Raw genomic sequence first — 20,048 nt, forward strand, 5'->3', positions numbered from 1 at the left:
TTTTTGTAACTTTGTATGATGACATATGGTAACTAGACTTACACAGTAGGGATCATTTTGCAATGTATACAAATACTGAATCATCATGGTGTACATCTGAAACTGATATAATGTCAATTATACTTCAATTAAAAAAAATTCTATATCCACTAAGCATAGACTAGAGTAACTAAAGGAGAACAGAATGTTTAAGTTCTAGATTCTGGAATAGGAGCATATTTGAAAAGAAATCCATGACACTGTAACAGTTTATTCTTCATCACGTGCTTCAGATATAATACCAATTAGAATGGGAAGGGCTGGGGAGAATTTTATAAGTCCATAAAATACTGTGTAGGGCTGAAGACTGGTTTAAAGTCATGCCATTATTTTTCCTCTACCACAAAATAAATAGACAGTATCACTCATTTTCTTTTTTTTTTTTTTTTATAAAACGCATGGAAAAATACTGGTTAAAATATTTTTTGTTAAGCTACAAAGCTGTGAAGACATCTTTGTAAAAATAATAATTATTACTACTATTAGTGTAATAAAGTGCACAAAGGTGAATAAGATATCAGCATTACCTGTCTAGGGCACCTTCTAGGTGTTCATGGGAAACATCAAAATAGTAATTGGTATGTTCTCCACTAGTAAAGGCATTTGAACTTCCTGCATGCTCACTAAGAAACTGGCTGTATTCATTTTCTTTAGGGTATTTCTTTGTTCCCAAAAATAGCATATGTTCACAAAAATGACTTAAGCCAGCAATATTTGGAGGATCTGACAATGAACCTGAAAGACAAGAGAAAAACACATACAACAAAAGTTTTTTTTGTTTTTGTTTTTTGTTTTGCAGATGATCTGCAAGTTCTGTTAACATGACAACTCCAACCACACAATGAGAGAAAGTTAAGCACAGGCTGCTCTAAAATGGTACTGTTTAGGTTACAGCCTCAGCTCGTGATATTAATTAGTTAGCAACTTTGGGCAGATTACTTAGCCTCTCTGGACATTACCTTTCTCACACATCACAATGGAGGGAAGGTAAGACTTGAATTCATTGTTTTATAAGAGCAAGAGCTCCTAGTTCTTACATTTTGTTGCAGGAGATAATACAATGTAGTGGTAAGAACATAGATTTAGGGTTACCAGCTCTGCTGACTGTGAAATTCTGAGCGCAATACTTTATCTTGACTCACTTTATATATATATATACACATACGTATATATGATCTAGGGAGTTGTGTGAACACAAATTAGATGATATTTGCAAACCACACTACGTTGTACTTGGCAATAATTATTTGTTCAACACTCGATGGTTATTACCTTATTTCCTCAATTTTAAAATGTCATTGAGTTAAAGTTTTTCAGAGAGGAAAATAAGAAAAATACTTATGTACGTATAGACAAGAATCTACTTGATTAAGGCCACATTAAACATGGAGGAAATATCCACACAAGAATCTAGAAAATATGGTATTTCCTAGTATACCAAAAGTGTACAAAAGTAAAAGCATTATCACTGTTACTGTAAAGGATGGGAATTAATTTGCCTGCTGCTAAGTCACCTTAGCTGAGAACCTAACAAAATGACTTGGTAAATAAATGTAAGATTATTTGATTTTGACAAATGTAGATTGCTAATTGGACTATTGTACAAGGTAAGGTACATTAAACTGATAATCATGAGGTCTTTATTTGCACACACATGGCAAGTTGTAATAAATGTCAACATTAGATCAAGAAAACAGAACAAAGCTTAATTCACAATTTTAAATTGTACCTATGTGTACATCAAGTGCTGCCGATGACTTATCCGTGGTCGGATCACTGATAAGAAGTACTTTGATACCATTGGCCAGCTCTAATCCACGGTATTCTCGCTTGTCTTCAGGAGATTTGATAATGTGATTTCCTAGTCTCTTGATAGCTGGATTATTCATCTTGCTGTAAGTCTTTTCTTGGAAGCTGAAAATAAAAACATTAGTAATTGTTGCATTGTAGCTTTTTCTTTTTTTAAGAATAAAGAATAGGGGCACCTGGGTGGCTCAGTTGGTTTAAGCATCCCATTCTTGATTTTGGCTAAGGTCATGATCTCACGGTTCATGGGATCAACCCCCACAACAGGCTCTGTGCTTCATAGCATGGAGCCTGCCTGGGATTCTCTCTTTCTCTCTGCCCCTTCCCCAGTTGCATGTGCATGCATGCACTCTCAAAATAAGTAAATAAACATTTTTTAAAAAAGGTTAAAAAAAAGAATACAGAATAATATCAAGCAAACCCATATAATACATCATCAGATAAAAAAATATATCTGGAGGAAACTTTTTTTATAGCTTATCTACAGGGGATAATCATTCCTCTCTTCCCTTTTACCCCTCATTGTTTTGTTAGAGAAATACTAACAATATTGTTTTTGTGGAGTCATATTTGATCTAGGAGAGCACTTGGATGGGGTTTTGAGACAGGATAGGTTGGGCGATGAGCTGGTCAGTATGCTGACCTAGAACAGAGTTTTAATTACCAATAACTGCTTTCCCACATGTTTTGGAAATATTTACTAAAGTAAGATGAGAGGTTGTGTAAGGATTATTACTGGATCAACCAAAAACATTGCTCAACCTAATGACATTCAAAGATAGGGCAGATCTAGAATTCATGGGTCTGATATGCACATGCTCAGAACACAGGGGGCAATCTGCAATGAGAAAAAAAAGTCCTGTAAAGTCCTCTACAAAATAAGAGATCTGGGCTTCACTATGAAGATGGAAAAAAAGGGGCACCCGGGTGGCTCAGTTGGTTAAGCATCCAACTTCAGCTCAGGTCATGATCTTGTGGTTTTTGAGTCAGAGCTCTGCATCAGGCTCTGTGCTGACAGCTTAGAGCCTGGAGCCTGCTTCTGATTCTGGATCTCCCTCTCTCTCTCTGCCCCTCCCCCACTGGCAGCGCATGCTCTAAGATAAACAATAAAAAATGTTTTTAAAAAAAGAAAGCAAAAGAAAAAACAAAACTACAAACAAAAAGTGGGAAGGACCCAAGTAATTTTTATAATATGGTGAAGAATTGAATGCCAGAGCAACAACAGTCCAGTGATCTTAACAAGAATGCAAGATAAGTTCTCTTACAAAGGACTTCCCATCCTCTGATAGTCCTCTCCTTCCCTCTCTAGGAAAGCTGAGTTACAGGATGTGCTATTAGCACACAGAATTCTGTGGGAGTGTTTGGTATTAGTGTAGAAGGGATTTTCCAGAATCTGAAATATGCATGTTTTTGAGACTAAGAGTAGATGCTATTTGTGTCTATGTTGGGGATCATTTAAGAGACAAAAATCAGCCTGTTATTATCGGTAGGCCAATAAACTAATCAGGTAAAGCCCCAAACATCCGAGACTACAGAGGAAAAATGACCCTATGCTAGCATATTTTCTTTTTACCTGGAAGACAAAAGAAGTAGATCTGACTGCTTCTTAAAGACAGATAGACATCCAGATTTAAAGGTAAATCAGAAGGGGCATAAGTAGGCATTCAATTATTTTCAAGAATTTTTTTGTGCATTAAAATATCTGGAAACTAAGGAAGGGAAAAATCCAGTTTGCTTTTAGCAGAATACCTTCCTCTCTGAAATTATCTAACTATTCTTCTGGGTAACAATTGATAAACCAAAGAGGTTTGTTCCTATTAAGATTGTCCCCTAGATCTCCCTTTAAGAAGACTATTTGAAATTTTAAAAATCAATACTATAGGCCATACTAAATGTATAATACTGGTTAAAAATCACATAGTACTTGGGTACTATGGCTGGCTCAGAAGAGCATACCAACTTTTTTTTTTTAATTTTAATTTTTTTTTAACATTTATTTACTTTTGACAGAGAGAGAGAGAAAGAGAGAGAGAGAGAGAGCGCGCGAGCATGAGTGGGGAGGGGCAGAGAGAGAGGGAGACACAAAATCCAAAGCAGGCTCCAGGCTCCGAGCTGTCAGCACACAGCCCGATGCGGGGCTCGAACCCACGGATCGCAAGATCATGACCCAAGCCGATGTCGGACGCTCAACCGACTGAGCCACCCAGGCACCCCTACCAACCCTTGATTTCAGGGTTGTAAGTTTGAGCCCCACGTTGGGTATAGAGATTACTTTAAAAAATAATAAAAATAATCACATAGTACTTTACACAGATAGTGCTAACAGTCTTGCTTTATTTACAGTAAAAAAAAAAAAGTTCTTGAAAAACAAAGCATAAAAATAATACTAACATTTTTGGGGATATAAGGTCACTAACTGGAAATTTTAAGAGTAATCTGGACACTATAAAGTATTATTAACTACTCTTTTCTACTTCATTAGCCATAAGCCACTTATGTCAAAGACAGATGAAAATATCTGAGTGCTAAGTATTATAAAAGGTGTTTTATGGTTAAAAGAATCTCAAGGTAACAGAAAATGTTCCACCTAAGCCTTCAAAGAGGGACACGAGAATAATAATCCTGGTTAAGGTACTTCCCAAAGGACAATATGTTTGAACTGCAACAAACGTCTTAGTACAGAGCTGATTTCGAAGACTTTAATTTGGGTTAAGATTAAATAAGGCATGAGACAGCCTCCATTAAGACTCCCAAGAAGAGCAGCAGACAGTAAGAAAGCTTAGTGTGCACCACAGAGAATAGCCTCTGCTCCCTCCCGTAAGGCTCTATCTACTAGAGGGAGGGAGGGTTTGGGATTTCACTAAGTGGGAGCAAAACCCAAAGGCTATTTATTGATTCCATTGCCATTGTGTTCACCTAGCTTCCCCTCCAGTGTTCGCCCCAGTTAGTCTGACCTAGGGGAAGCTAGGGCCACATATGACTAAAATGTGATGATGATGATGATGGAGCTCTAAAAAGTCTGTCCAACCCACAGCTGTGATGGGGAGATGAAATACATCTCACTTTGGTAGGACAAGTTGTCTTTTTCTGTGGGAGGTGAAAAATCCATCAGAAGTAAGATAACCACCCTCGACTACAGGCTACATTCTGTACCTTTTTTCAGGGCTCAATTTCCCTTGTCCAGATTTCCTTTTTTTTTTTTTTTTTTTTTTTTTTTGAGGAAAAAAGTATGTACCATCGAGTTCCTCACAGGCATGTACAGAAGTTATCTAGATACTGAAGCCATGCCTGATTGATATCCCTAGTATGGTTGAGAGCAAAGAGATGGATTTATTCTCTAGGTCAAATATAAAAATTACTCCAACTACTTTTACTTTTTTTTTTATTTTATTTTTGGGACAGAGAGAGACAGAGCATGAACGGGGGAGGGGCAGAGAGAGAGGGAGACACAGAATCGGAAACAGGCTCCAGGCTCCGAGCCATCAGCCCAGAGCCTGACGCGGGGCTCGAACTCACGGACCGCGAGATCGTGACCTGGCTGAAGTCGGACTCTTAACCGACTGCGCCACCCAGGCGCCCCACTCCAACTACTTTTAGACATTTGAACAAGAGATCAAAGACAACTATAAATTTCTATGCTGGCACTGTTACCCAATCAAATATCATGACTTTTTGAGGAAGTAAAAGCCAAAAGAAACAGTAGCAACATTTTCAAACAAGATCCATCCCCAGCAACCCATATTCAGTAGGCATAGTCTGGACTCCTACAGCATATCTATCAGCACGTCCCACAACAATTTGATTCTCACCTTCTGGAGAACTGAAGGAAATGATCGGGAACTCCTCTGATGATGAATTCATCAACAGCTTGCCTGTCTCTGTATTTATACTCATGAGATCACATCCCAGCTCCCTCATTAGCATAAAGCCTTCACGAGTAATTCTGACTTTCAGATGACAGGCTAGTGCTAACTCAAATGCTTTCCCAGACACTTGGTATTTTTAACCTAAGTCAAAATCTTAGGAGCAATAAAATTACTTTCAATTTTACTGACATTAGCATACATTGGAAACTTCATAAGGCACAACATTGTCAGTGTGCAGCATTCTAATAAACTGGAGAGAGATTTAATAACTACAGCATCTTTTGTAATTTTGCTCAGAATTTAAAACAATGACTAAAATCACAATAGGTAAAAGCTGGAAGAACCATTACATGTTATCTAGTCCTTTGTAGTTCATGGCCTAGCAGCACTGGTTCTTCCTGAGAGCTTGTTAATGCAAAACATCAGAAACCACCAGAGACCCACTGAGCCAGAATCGGCATTTGAACAAGATCCCTAGGTGGACCAGTCCCCTCATCTTACTTAAAAGGAAACTGAAGCTGAGGGAACTTAAATCACTTGTCCAAGATCATACAGCAAAAAGTTACAATTAAAACTCAACTCTTCCAGTCCTGTGTCCACCCCAGCTCCCCCACAGCCACACGAACATTTAAGGAGGTCTATTTAGGTGCAGACACTACATCATGTATGTTAGCTCTAACAACCAGTACCCCAAAGCCCAAGGGCTTTCTGAAGGAACCCAGACTAGTGATAAGAAAACAGGTCAACAGCTTTAAAGTGTGGTGACAAGGTTGTTCCTGGGGTACTATGGGAGCCAAGAAATGGGCACCCAAGTCTATCTAGGAGGGGAGAAGGGAAAAGAGAGGAGGTAAGTGGAAGCATGCCAAATAAAAGGACACACCTGAGCAAAGGATGCATAGTGAGAAAAAAACAGGCACAGAGCAGAAAAACAAGCAGTTGGTATTAAAGAACTACAACCAGAACTTCCCCTGAAAGAGTATGGATTTTTATCTAGCCGTGTAAAGACCTAAACTGCATGTTTGCAAAATCAAATTCCCAAACAGGTCATTTCCAAATTCCCATACCAAGAAGAAATTTTTAATGCAAATAATCTTTTACTCCAATGACCTTTTGCAGTCTTTTTTCTCATATCTCTTTAAGGGTTTCACAGCCTATTTAACAGGAGATTGAAAATGTTTACTGTGCCTTTTGCTCTCTACCCACTTGCACAGCCCCAGACATATTTAAAGTTAGACCTCATCTATTTCTAATTTCTAAACGGATGACCTATAAAACCAAACAGGTGAGTGACCAGGCTAATAGCAAAATTATGAATCAAAACCTCCCTTCTGTGGAATCCATCCACCCACTCCTAAAATCATAAGCAGAAGTGGAGCTTGCCTATGGTGCTTCTCAATGGGGAGAAGGCACCCAGAGAGAAAATGCCTGAAATCAAAACTATACCATAAACATCCTTTCTTCCCTGAGAAGGGCAGAGGTAAGACAGAATATCAAAGTAATGATGGTATGAGCCCTAGGATGCTTCCATATAAGACCACATATTCTCAAATACTATTCATGATACTTGACCTAAAAAATCACAACATATCTCAGGGAAGCATGTACCTATGGCTCTCCAGTTATAGAGACCAGTATACCTAAATCATATACCAGCTAGATCATAAAGGTGGGTATAAACTAAAACCCTGTCAATTAAATCTTATTTTCCTGTGATGAGACGCTTTGCCTTTGTTCCAGGCAGAATGTCATCTGTTCTAACTCTGTGCCCTCTGGAAAGAAGTTTGCTATGAAGAAATAAACCCTTAAATGGATTAAGGGTGGTTGCAATTGAAAGGAATCCTACAGCAGCATCATTTTAGAGATAAGTCTTTTGCAAATTTTTAGTTTTGATGCATCCATATCAATAGCTGTTCATTTTAAAAGTGACAAACTTGGAGCACCTTGGTGGCTCAGTTGGTTAAGCATCCGACTTCGGCTCAGGTCATGATCTCACAGTTCGTGGGTTTGAGCCCTGCGTCGGGCTCTGTGCTGATAGCTCAGAGCCTGGAGCCTGCTTGGGGTATTATTGTGTCTCCCTCTCTCTCCACCTCTCCCCAGCTTGCACTCTGTCTCTCTCTCTCAAAAATAAATAAACATTGGGGTGCCTGGGTGGCTCAGTCGGTTGAGCATCCGACTTCAGCTCAGGTCATGATCTCATGGTCTGTGAGTTCGAGCCCCGCATCGGGCTCTGTGCTGACCGCTCAGAGCCTGGAGCCTGCTTCGGATTCTGTGTCCCTCTCTCGCTCTGCTCCTCCCCCGCTCATGCTCTGTCTCTCTCTCTCTCTCTCTCTCTCTCTCTCAAGAATAAATAAAACATTAAAAAAAAATTTTTTTAAATAAATAAATAAACAAACATTAAGAAAAAATTTTTTTAAAAGTCACAAGCTTAACATGGAACACTTTATAGAGGCTTTATGGAGGTTGAAGCAAATGAACAAAACCTCCATTTTATACCTCTTACCATAGCTACTTAACTACAGGTTTCTTACAGTTGTAGTATGGGGACTAGGGTGTCTCACACCTTCTTCCTTCTTCCATAGGTAGCCTTTAGGCTGTCAAAAAATTTAAGATGCCACAGTACAAAACCCAAACTAGCAATTACTCTCATTTTTTAAAGTGGCATAAGTGGCATAAAGTGGTCATTTAATTTTCCCAGTCTCCCTAAGTGACAGGCCACAGCGCTGTTGATGGTCATCCTCCTCAACCTCAGAAGAGGAAACAAAAGCTCAGTGATTAAGTGACTTGCCCAAGGGCATTTACATAATTGATTTGTGGCACAGCTGGAACTATAGAAAGAGGAAGCGTGGGAAGGAGGAGCTGAAGGTGGTACTTAAGGAAACATATATCTGGCTTTCTTCCTCAGTTCCCAATTACCACCCCCACAGCCTTGCCCTGACCCCATTCCCCTCCCTTACAATCCCAAATAACAAAAACAAGGAAACAAAAATTAAAATAGGTCAAAATAAATGCTCCCAGGAGAGTCTTCAGTTCTTTTACTTTTTTCTCCCCATAGAAAACAGAGATAGATAGTGGAAGGAGCCTGGAAGAATGCTTCTAATCTGCCAAAGGAGTCCCTGTACTGAGAACCATATTACCTCATGATACTTTGGTAATAAAAAATAAATAGGAAAAGGTATGGCAGGATTAAATGTATAGCAGGTTTAAAGAGAAAGAAGAGTGTGTATAATTGTCTCAAGCATGAAAGGAGATATGATAATAGTTACTACAGTAGATACGGTGGGGTTAAAGCTAATTTATTTTTCAGAAGCATACATTAAGCCACGGGAATGGAAAAAAGGAGAAAAATCATAATCATCTTGGTAGATGCAGAAAAAGCATTTAACAAAATTCAACAACGTGTCTTTTTTAAAAAGTCTGCAAAATGGGGTACCCAGGTGGCTCAGTTGGTTGTGTATCCAACTCTTGATTTCAGCTCAGGTCATGATCCCAAGGCCGTGGGATGAAGTCCCTGCTTAGGATTCTTTCTCTCTCCCTCTGCCCCTCTCCCTGCTTGCACACACTCTCTCTCTAAAATAAATTTAAAAATTAAAACTAAAAAAAGTCTGCAAACTAGAAATAGGAGGGAGAAAATTCCCTCATCTGAAAAAATATCCACAAAAACTACAGCAATTATCATACTCAGTGGTAACATAATGCAGATACCCCCAACCCCCTTCCTCACAAACAGGAGGTCACTATCCTCTTCTATTCAACAATGGACTACCAATTCTGACCAGTCCAATAATGCAAGAAAAAGAAAACACATAAAGATGATAAAGGGGAAAAACAACATTATTCATAGATGACACGACTATGTATGAAGGGGTTCAGAGCAAGTCTCCCCAAAATGTGCCACTTTGGCATGTGGACTATTTTGAGCTGAAGGCTCAAGAGAAACTTTGGCCCCTCATGTACCTACAAGAATCTAAATTGGAGTTCCTTCCCAGAAGTAGAGTTATTATCAGAGATAAATTTTATCTGAGTGACTCATATATATAGGGGGCAAACATCTAATTATAAAATATCTGTTCTTTCTCCTGTCCTGTGAACTTCCCTCCTCCTCTTTAAGGCCCCAGACCCTATTCCATTCCCTAGCTGAGGATGGCATATATACCTCATTTTACCTTTCTGTCTTTGAACCTCTCATCCATGCAGGATGCAGAACTCACAAAATTAAACTGGATTTTCTCATGTCAATTTAATTCTTAGACCAGCCGAAAGAACCTTTGATGGTAGAGGAAAACTTTTCCTCCCTATGTCAATAGAAAACCCCAAGAATATACTAACAGCTTCCATTTTTGGATAGGATAATAACAGGTCATAACCAGATTCACCTTCAATAAATAGAAAAAGCCATGATAAATTACAAAATCGTATTTTCAAAGATGTTGGAGAGTTGTGGAAGAAATGAGAATTGGATGAAGTACAAATCCCAGATGGGAGAGCCCTCTGAGATGAGCTGATGATCATCACCTGTCTTCTTCTCTGGGGCTATTTGCCAATTCTGAATGTAGACTGAAGATCACACTAGGCCCAAGCAGAAGAACTCTACTCAGAGAAGATAAATAGAGGCTTTGGGGGATGCACGAGTTTGGTGTGACAGATTAAAGGCCCAAGATGCCCCAAATCCACAGCTGATTTTTGCCACAGGACATTTTCTGAGCTATCACTACATACCCACCAGAATGGCTAAAATGAAAACGATGGAAAACACCAAGTGATAGAGAAGTTATAGGGTAACCCAAACTCTCACACACTGGTAGTGAGAATGCAAACTGGTAAAACCATTTTTTAAAACCTGGCAGTCTATATTAAAGCAGACAGTATGACATAACAATTCATACATTAGATATATATCTGAAACGAATGCATTTATATGTTCATAGCAATACTATTCATAATAGCCCAAACTAGAAATGATCAAATGTCAATTAACAGTGAAAAGATAGACTGTGATATATTCACGCAATGGAATAGTATGCAACAGTGAAAATGAAAAGCCTAGAACAAGGCACAAGGAGGATAAATCTCACTAACATAAGGCAGAATGAAAGAAGCTGTATGCAAATACTGTATACTTCCATTTACATAAAGTGCAAGAACAGGTAAAATCAAGCTAACAAGACTTTTATCAAGATACTGGTTACCCTTGGGGGCAGGGAGCAATCATCAGAAGGAAGTATGAGGGAGGCTTCTAGGATGCTGGTCACACGCCGATTATAGAGATATACTCAGTTTGTGAAAAGTCATCAACCTGAACACTTATGATATATTTTAAGTTCTTTAATAGAATTTTTGAAAATACCACAAATCAGTAAAATAAAGGAGGAAGGGGATACATGAATTACTCAAGGCTATAATTATCATGCACAAAAATGTCATCTTGGAAATGGTACCACAAAGATCCTGAGAAGTAGCTGTCCAAATCTAACAAGTGCTAAACCAGGAAGGCTACGAAACAATAGTCCAATTAACATGATTATCTAACCCTTCTCAGGTGTGTCCTGAGACAATTATTTCTGTTGATGTCATCTTAGCCACAAGAAATAGGAGGCCCATATAAGTACAGCATGAGTCAATTTAACCAAGTCAATAATAAATTATGATGTTAAATATTTTAACTCAAGTCTTTACTCATTATGTATGATTTGAAAACCAGTTTTGAGTAATTATTTTTATTTATTTTTTTTTGAGTAATTACTTTAAACCTCAGAATTTAAAAATAAAACACTCCAAAAATAAATAAATAAATAAAAATAAATAAAAATAAAAATAAAACACTCCCAGGGGCACCTGGGTGGCTCAGTCAGTTAGTGTCCAACTTAGGCTCAGGTCATGATCTCACAGTTGGTGGGTTTAAGCCCCATGTTGGGCCCTGTGCTGACAGCTCAGAGCCTGGAGCCTGCTTCGGATTCGGTGTCTCCCTCTCTCTCTGCCCCTCCCCCACTCGTGTTCCATCTCTCTCTCTCAAATATATATATATATATAATAAAAAATAAAGCACAGCAACCAAGAATGACAACAATAAATGCAACCCAAATAAAAGCAAAATGATCAAACTTTAAATTCTCCCCTCAACAATTTTCAACATTTACATCAAACAGCTTTTTTGTTTATTTTTGAGAGAGAGCATGAGCAGGGGAGGTACAGACAGAGGGACAGAGGATCCAAATCAGGCTCTGTGCTGAGCAGCAAGCCTGGTGTGGGGCTTAAACTCACGAACCACAAGATCATGACCTGAGCCACGCCAACAGAGCCACCCAAGCGCCCCTACATCAAACAACTTCTAACCCAGGATTTGAATTAGGTTCTTTATTTTAATCCTTTTTAATGTTTATTTATTTTGAGAGAGAGCACACACACACACACACGCGCGCGTGCGCGTGTGTGTGTGTGAGACAGAGAGACAGAGAGAGAGACAGAGACAGAGGGAGAGTACCCCAAGTAGGCCCTCCTGTACTATTAGCACAGAGCCCGATGAGGGGCTTGAACTCACGAATCATGAGATAACAACCTGAGCCAAAATCAAGAATCAGACATTCAACCGAGCCACCCAGGCAGAGGGGTCTCATCTAGTCTTGCCAATCAAGAGTCATGTGCAGTGTTCATATGAGTCTGTTAAACTGACAGAGGTAACAAAAATTTCATCAGACTTGAACAGCCTTTACAGCATTTCTCCTCTAAAATAGGCATAAAAAAAATCAAGAAAAAAAAAACTTCATCAAGGCACAGTGTCTGGTACATAGTAGGCACCCACAAATGTAACCTTATATTATAATCATCATTACTACGGTCCCACAGGGATGAGATGCAAATAGAACCAGCTCAACAACCACCATATTATTACTAGCGTTCTTATCACATACTCATGCAAATTCCAGCTGTATGTTGTCACCTCTAGAGGTCAAAAACATTCACTGGACAGGCTGGTAATAGCATGGTACTTTATAAGATTATCAGAAAAACAGGTATATAATTATCCCTTTATAGATGCCATAGGCAAGCCACTGTTTTTGTCAGTGGTTCTCAACAGGTGACAATTTTGTGGGACCTTTGACAATGTGTCACAATTGAATTGCTGCAACTAAAAGGTCAAACTGGTAACCAGGGAGTAGAGGCCAGGGATGCTGCTAAGCATGTTACAATGCACAGAACAGTCCCTACCACACAACAAAGAATTATCTGGTCCAAAATGTCAGTAGGGTAAAAGGTAGAAGACCCTAGTTTATAGTTCTAACATTGTCATCCAAAAATAATGGATGAGAATCACTGAGACCAATTTAATCCACTTAAAATAAAACCAGGAGAGGGGCGCCTGGGTGGTCGGTTGAGCGTCCGACTTCAGCTCAGGTCACGATCTTGCGGTCCGTGAGTTCGAGCCCTGCGTTGGGCTCTGGGCTGATGGCTCGGAGCCTGGAGTCTGCTTCCGATTCTGTGTCTCCCTCTCTCTCTGCCCCTCCCCCGTTCATGCTCTGTCTCTGTTTCAAAAATAAATAAACGTAAAAAAAAAAAAATTTAAAAAAAAATTAAACCAGGAGATAACCTCATCAAAACAAAGAAAGCTATCTGTATTAAACTCCCATCTACTGGTTTATTTTAAAAATCTAAACCAGGGGCCACCTGGGTGGCTGTCAGTTGAGCATCCGACTTTGGCTCAGGTCATGATCTCACAGTTCATGGGTTCAAGCCCTGCATCAGGCTCTGTGCTGATAGCTTGGAGTCTGGAGCCTACTTTGGATTCTGTGTCTCCTTCTCTCTGCCCCTTCCCTGCTCGCGCAGTCTCTCTCTCTCAAAAAATAAGTATTAAGAAAAAATTTTTAAATAAAAAAATAAAAATCTAAACCAGAAAAGGATTAAAGACAGGGAAAAACTGATAAGGAAGGAGAGAGAGGAAAGGTTTGCAGAAACCCTCTGAGTAAGCAATCTTGTGCATAAATAAAGGGATCTGCCTCAAAAAAGGAGCATAGCGGGGCGCCTGGGTGGCTCAGTCGGTTGAGTGTCCGACTTTGGCTCAGGTCATGATCTCACAGTCTGTGAGTTCGAGCCCCGCGTCGGGCTCTGTGCTGACAGCTCAGAGCCTGGAGCCTGCTTCGGATTCTGTGTCTCCCTCTCTCTCTCCCCCTCCCCTGCTCATGCTCCATCTCTCTCTGTCTCAAAAATAAATAAAAACATTAAAAAAATTAAAAAAAAAAAAAAGGAGCATAGCAAGGGCACAGAGACAGATCCTTACTAAATGCTCAGTTAGCATTTTACACAGCACACGCTCTTTATAGGGATTATACTCTCAATGAACCCGATATCTCAGAGGTTATCTCAGGATCTATCATCCTATGCCCATTTTTCCTGAAGGGGGAAATTAAACCTCATAAAAGTAATTTGGTTAGGGCCACACAGGCATCAAAGAACTAGGATTCAAACCCAAGTCTTTAGACACCAAGGCACCATGCTCTTTACTTCTACCAAATTAAAAAATGTATCTTCTGTACCGAGATTACACTCTGAAAGGATACTCACAGAATTGTTGAGTATGGTTAGCTATAGATAGTAGACTATTAGCTGATCTTCATTATTTGTACTTTTCAGAACAGTACAGGAAGGATCCTTGAAAAGATAAAACTTAATGATCTTGAATGTGCTAGGCTGTGTTTACTAAGTATATAACCCAAAGTGAACTTTTTGTTGTTACTTGGAACAGCTACATCACAGTATAACAGGACTAATTAATAAGGAAAAAATCTGGACCCCATATCCATTCATTGTCATTGCTGACAAATTAGTTCCCTTAAGAAACTAGTTTGTTGGCTCACAACTGGAACAATTTCCAAAAGAATATTTAAAACGGTTTGTGATGAGAGGTGAAGGCTTTAAGCAGACAACGGAACAGAACCCACAGCCTAATTCCAGAATCTACTTTTCACTCAATTGCTGACCTAATGTGGTCTGGCCTAATGTTGCTGTCAATCTGAGGCTTCATTTTCTTTCTTTCTACACCTAGGTTAAGAATTTCAGGGAATTTAGAAAGTAACAGCCTAGACTGTCTCATTTTTTCATTTTAATTTTTAACAAATGTTTTAAAGTTTTATTTATTTTGAGAGAGAGAGAGAGAGAGAATATGAATGTGTATGCATGTATGCGGGGGAGGGACAGAGAGAGAATCCTAAGCAGGCTCTGCTCCGGGCTTGAACTCACTACCAGTGAGATCATGACCTGAGATGAAATGAAGAGTCAGATGCTCAACTGACTGAGCTACCAAGGCACCCCACTTTTTTTTTTTTAAACCACAGATGTTATTTGTTTATTTATTTCAATACAGACTTTGACTTAAGAAAACTCACCCCCCTGGGGCATGTGGGTGGTTCAGCTGGTTGAGCGTCAGACTTCAGCTCAGGTCACAATCTCATAGTTGGTGGGTTCCAGCCTCGAGTTGGGCTGTGTGTGCTGACAGCTCGGAGCCTGGAGCCTGCTTCGGATTCTGTGTCTCCTGTTCTCTCTGCCCCTCCCCAACTCGTGTGTGCACGCGCTCTCTCTCTCTCTCTCTAAAAAGTAAATAAAATTAAAAAAATTTTTTTTTTAATAAAAAAAATAAAAGAAAAAAACCTCACTCCCCTTCCCAAGCCCCATCTAGCTGGCTAACTTTGAAATACCTGTCCTACTGCATCCAAAAATAAATACAGAACACTTTCTTCTCCACTTTACAGCAATGGTGGTGGTGGTGGTGGCGTTTGTCCGCATTTACTGAACATGTAACTATATGGTAGACACATGCATTTCTTCATTTAATTCTCGCCACAAGCCTGTGCAGGAGGTGCCATTACTGTCCCCATTTGCTGATGAGGAAACAGGCCTGAAGAAGGATGTAATAAGTAACAGGTCACAGAGTAAATGGCAGAGTCTAGGCACTGTGGCACCAGAATCCCAAGAGCAATGCAAACCAAAGAATAATTATCTATATCCCCATCCACCCCCAAAAGGATCTGTATCAGAACGATTCTTCCACAATACTAAGACCAAACCATAAAAGGAATGCTTAAATAGTCAAGACTTGTAGGTCAAAGAGTGAAGCCACTTTGTGTTGCCTCAGCAAGGCAAGGCTGGGTTTAATGCTGGAAGGTGGAAGGAGAGCAACTGATGCCTGAGTAGCTAACGAACAATTAGAAAAGTCTTCACTAGTTAGGTCATGTCAGAAGCACCCTACCACTGAGTATCCAAGTAGAGGCTTGGATACTATTCATGATGTGGTTTTCAAACTTTTTTTTTTAAAGCAATGTGTGAATTTGAGACTTTTTTTTTTTAAGGTTTATTTATTTATTTTTGGGGAGAGAGAGAGAGAGAGAGAGGGAGAGAGAGAGAGAGAACAAGCTGAAGAGGAGCAGAAAGAGAGGGAGACACAGAATCTGAAGCAGGCTCCAGAGCCTGATGCGTGGCTTGAACTCACGAACCGTGAGAGATCATGACCTGAGCTGAAGTCAGACACTTAACCGACTGAGCCACCCCGGTGCACCTCAAACTATTTCTTTTAAAGGAAATATTTCTTTCTACCAAAATCTTACAGAAGTATAATTCATAAAACTAAACAATGCTGGTTCAAGAGGAAGTCAGAGACCCTACTCTACCCTCTCAGGGCCCATCAGTTGCAGTGATACTGTCAAAAATTCCCAAGGTTCTGACAATAATAGTTCAAAAATTAATATAGAATCCCAAAACACCAAAATGCTGTATTATGGAGTTAGACAAATTGATATTAAACTTTATTTTATTTATTTAAAGATTTTTTTAATGTTTACTTTGAGAGAAAGAGAGAAAGCACACAAGTTCAGGGAGGGGAAGAGAGAGGGAAAGAGAGAGAGAATCCCAAGTAGGCCCCCTGCTGTCAGCACAGAGCCCAACAAGGGGCTCGATCCCACAAATAATGAGATCATGACCTGAGCCGAAACCAAGAGTCTAATGCTTAACTGACTTAGCCACCCAGGCGCCCTGATAGTAAACTTTTTTAAAAAAATTTTAATGTTCATTTATTTTTTAGAGAGAGAGAGAGAATACATGTGGGAGGAGCAGAGAGAGAGGGAGACAGAGGATCCCAACCAGCTCTGTGCTGATGGCAGAGAGCATGATGCAGGACTTGAACCCACGAACTGCGAGATCATGACCTGGGCTGAAGTTGGACATTTAACCCACTGAGCCACCCAGGTGTCCCCCAACATTAAACTTTATACAGAAAACAAATATTAAGAATACCGCCTGGGTGGCTCAGTCAGGTAAGCATCCGACTTCAGCTCAGGTCGTGATCTCACGGCTGGTGGGTTCAAGCCCCCGAATGGGGCCCTGTGCTGACAGCTCAGAGCCTAGAGCTGCTTCGGATTCTGTGTCTCCCTCTCTCTCTGCCCCCCCTCCCCGTTCTCTCTCTCTCTCAAAAATAAACAAACATTAAAAATAATAATAATAAGGGGCGTCTGGGTGGTTCAGTCAGTTGTGCCCCACTTCAGCTCAGATCATGACCTTGCAGTTCGTGGGTTTGAGCCCCACATCTGGCTCATGCTGACAGCTCAGAGCCTGAGCCTGCTTCAGATTCTGTCTCCCTTTCTGCCCCTCCCTGGTTCACACTCTGTCTCTCTCTCTCTCTCTCAAAAATAAACACTGAAGAAGAAGAATAGCTAGGAAAACACTGAGAAGAATAACTTTAAGTGGGATACTAGACTTCCCAGACATTAAAATATACTATAAAGTCTCTATGAAAACAGTACGGTACTGGCTCATCACAAAGACAAATTAGTAGCAAAGACTAGAAAGAACAGAAGTAGGCCCAAATATATACAGAAATTTAGTATTTGACAAAAGTAGCATTTCAAGTGGGTAAAAAAACAAACTCTTTAACAAATGGTGTTTGGAACACTGAGTAGCCTTTGGAAAAAAATAAAAGATCCATATCTAACACCACTCAAAATTAAATTGCCAAAGGATAAGGAAATTAAATACAAAAAATGAAACTGTTTAAGTACTAGGAGAAAAAACACTGGAATTCTTCTTTAACCTTGGTATAGGGAAAGGCTTTCTCTTTTTTTTTTTTTTTGAGATAGAGAGAGCATGAGCAGGGGAGAGGCAGAGAGAGAGAGAATCCCAAACAGGCTCTGCACCAGCATTGCAGAGCCCGGAGCAGGGCTCAAACTCACAAACCCATGAGATCATGACCCAACACGAAATCAAGGGTCTAAGGTCTTACCAACTGAGCCACCCAGGCGCCCCAAGGCCTTCTAACTTTCTGATTAAAAAATTCCAAGGGTATGAATTAAAGATATAAACTACAGAGGGGTGCCTGGGTGGCTCAGTCAGTTAAGCATCTGACTTTGGCTCAGGTCATGATATCAAGGTCTGTGAGTTCAGAGCCTGGAGCCTGCTTCGGATTCGGTGTCTTCCTCCCTCTCTGCCCCTCCCCCATTCATGCTCTGTCTCTCTCTGTCTCTCAAAAATAAACATTAAAAAAAACAGATATAAACTAAAGATCTCATAGATAAAACTAAAAACTCTGAAGAGAACACAGAGCTTCACAACACTGGATCTGGCAATGATTCTTTGGATATACCAAAAGCACAGGCAATAAAAGAAAAAAATGGCCATCGGGAAAAAAAAAATGTACCAACCATAAGCAACAGAGCAAAAGGCAACCTGTGGATGGGAAAAAAAAAAATATTTGCAAATCATATTGATAAGAGTTAATATCCAGAATATACAAAGAACTCCTATAATGCAACAACTGGGCAAAGGTTGAGGCATCTGGCTGGCTCAGTTGGTGAATCGTGGGACTCTTGAGCTCAGTGTGGTGGGTTTGAGCCCCACATTGGGTGTAGAGATTACTAAAAAATAAAATCTTAAAAGAAAGAGAGAGGTGGGGGGAGCACCTGAGTGGCTTAGTCGGTTGAGCTTCTGACTCTTGGTTTCAGCTCAGATCACAGTCTCACAGTTTGTGAGTTCGAGCCCTACACAGGGCTCTGTGCTGACAGTGTGGATGCTGACAGCTTGGGATGCTCTCTCTCTCTCCCTTTGGGATTCTCTCTTTCTTCTCCCCCCCTGCCCCTCCCCCACTTGTGCTGCCTTCCTCTCTCTCTCTCTCTCTCTCTCTCTCTCAGAATGAATAAACTTAAAAGGGGGGGTGGCAAAAGGAGTTAAATGAACATTTCTCCAAAGAAAATATATGTAACAACATCGCTCATCATTAGAGATACGCAAATCAAAACCACAAAGAATTACCAATGGATGACTATTATCAGAATTTAAGTATTGGCAAGAATGTAGAACAAATGGGAGTGCTTGGCTGGCTGAGCCAGTAAGGTGTGCGACTCTTGATCTCAAGGTTGTGGGTGTGAGCCCCACACTGGGCGTAGAGATTACCTAAAAGAATAATTTAAAAATATATATATTAGAAAAAGAATGTGGAAGAAATGAAACCCTTGTGCACTTTTAGAATGTAAAATGCTGCAGCAATATGGAAAACAGTATGGCAGTGTCTCAGAAAATTAAAACTACTATATAATCCAGCAACTCCACTTCTGGGTATATGCCCCGAGAAATGAAAGGACTCAAACAGATATCTGTACCATATTAACAGCAGCATTATTTACAATAGCCAAAAGACGGAAGCAGCCCAAGAATCTCTTGATGGATGAAAACAAAATGTGGTACATACATTGGAATATTATTCAGCTTTAAAAAGGAAATTCTGATACATGCTACAATATGGATTAACCATGAAGACATTACACTAAGCCAATAACAAGGGGACAAAGACTGTAAAGTCCACTTATATGTGGTACCTTAGTAGTCAGATTCAGAGACAAAGTAAAACGATAGTTGCCAGGGGCTGAGAGAGGAGACTGGGGAGTTACTGTTTGCTGGGTACAGAGTTTCAGTTTGGGAAAATAATAAAGTTCTGGAGATGGATGGTGGTGATGGCTGCCCCAAAATGTGATGTACTCAGTACCACTGAACTATACATTTAAAATCAATCAGGATGAGGAGTGTGCAAAATAAAATAAAAACACTGAGGGGGCACCTGGGTGGCTCAGTCGGTTAAGCATCGATTCTTAAGGTCAGCTCAGGTCATAATCTCATGGTCGTGAGACTGAGCCCCCATGTTGGGCTCTGTGCTGGGTGTGGAGCCTGCTTAAGATTCTCTCTCCCTCTCCCCTCTGCCCCTCTCCCCCCACTGCCTCTTTCTCTCTCAAAAACAAAAACACTAACAAACAAACCTAACTGTATTATAAACGAATATAATCATACGAAAGGAGCTAAGAAAGAAATGAACTA

The 20,048-nt window shown here is 40.0% G+C and overlaps 1 protein-coding gene and 1 long non-coding RNA gene across 8 annotated transcripts in view; both read right to left on the reverse strand.

Moving 5' to 3' along the window:
• IDE (insulin degrading enzyme) overlaps nt 1-20,048 on the reverse strand; it is a 194,136-nt gene that overhangs the window by 71,444 nt on the left and 102,644 nt on the right. For all 7 annotated transcript variants that reach the window (XM_042961097.1, XM_042961096.1, XM_042961095.1 and 4 more), the window contains 2 exons: nt 1,769-1,953; nt 567-774 (listed from right to left, as the gene is read on the reverse strand). In XM_042961097.1, coding sequence (XP_042817031.1) covers nt 567-774; nt 1,769-1,928 — 368 coding nt within the window. In that variant the 5' untranslated portion in view covers nt 1,929-1,953. The remainder of the gene's footprint in view (nt 1-566; nt 775-1,768; nt 1,954-20,048) is intronic.
• LOC122232065 lies at nt 15,250-19,128 on the reverse strand. The gene is made up of 3 exons (XR_006209392.1): nt 18,993-19,128; nt 15,395-15,594; nt 15,250-15,286 (listed from the first exon to the last, which is right to left on the reverse strand). It is a non-coding gene; the product is annotated as an uncharacterized LOC122232065 (long non-coding RNA).

This window comes from Panthera tigris, chromosome D2 (genome assembly GCF_018350195.1).
Source record: "Panthera tigris isolate Pti1 chromosome D2, P.tigris_Pti1_mat1.1, whole genome shotgun sequence".
Classification (NCBI taxonomy): domain Eukaryota; kingdom Metazoa; phylum Chordata; class Mammalia; order Carnivora; family Felidae; genus Panthera; species Panthera tigris.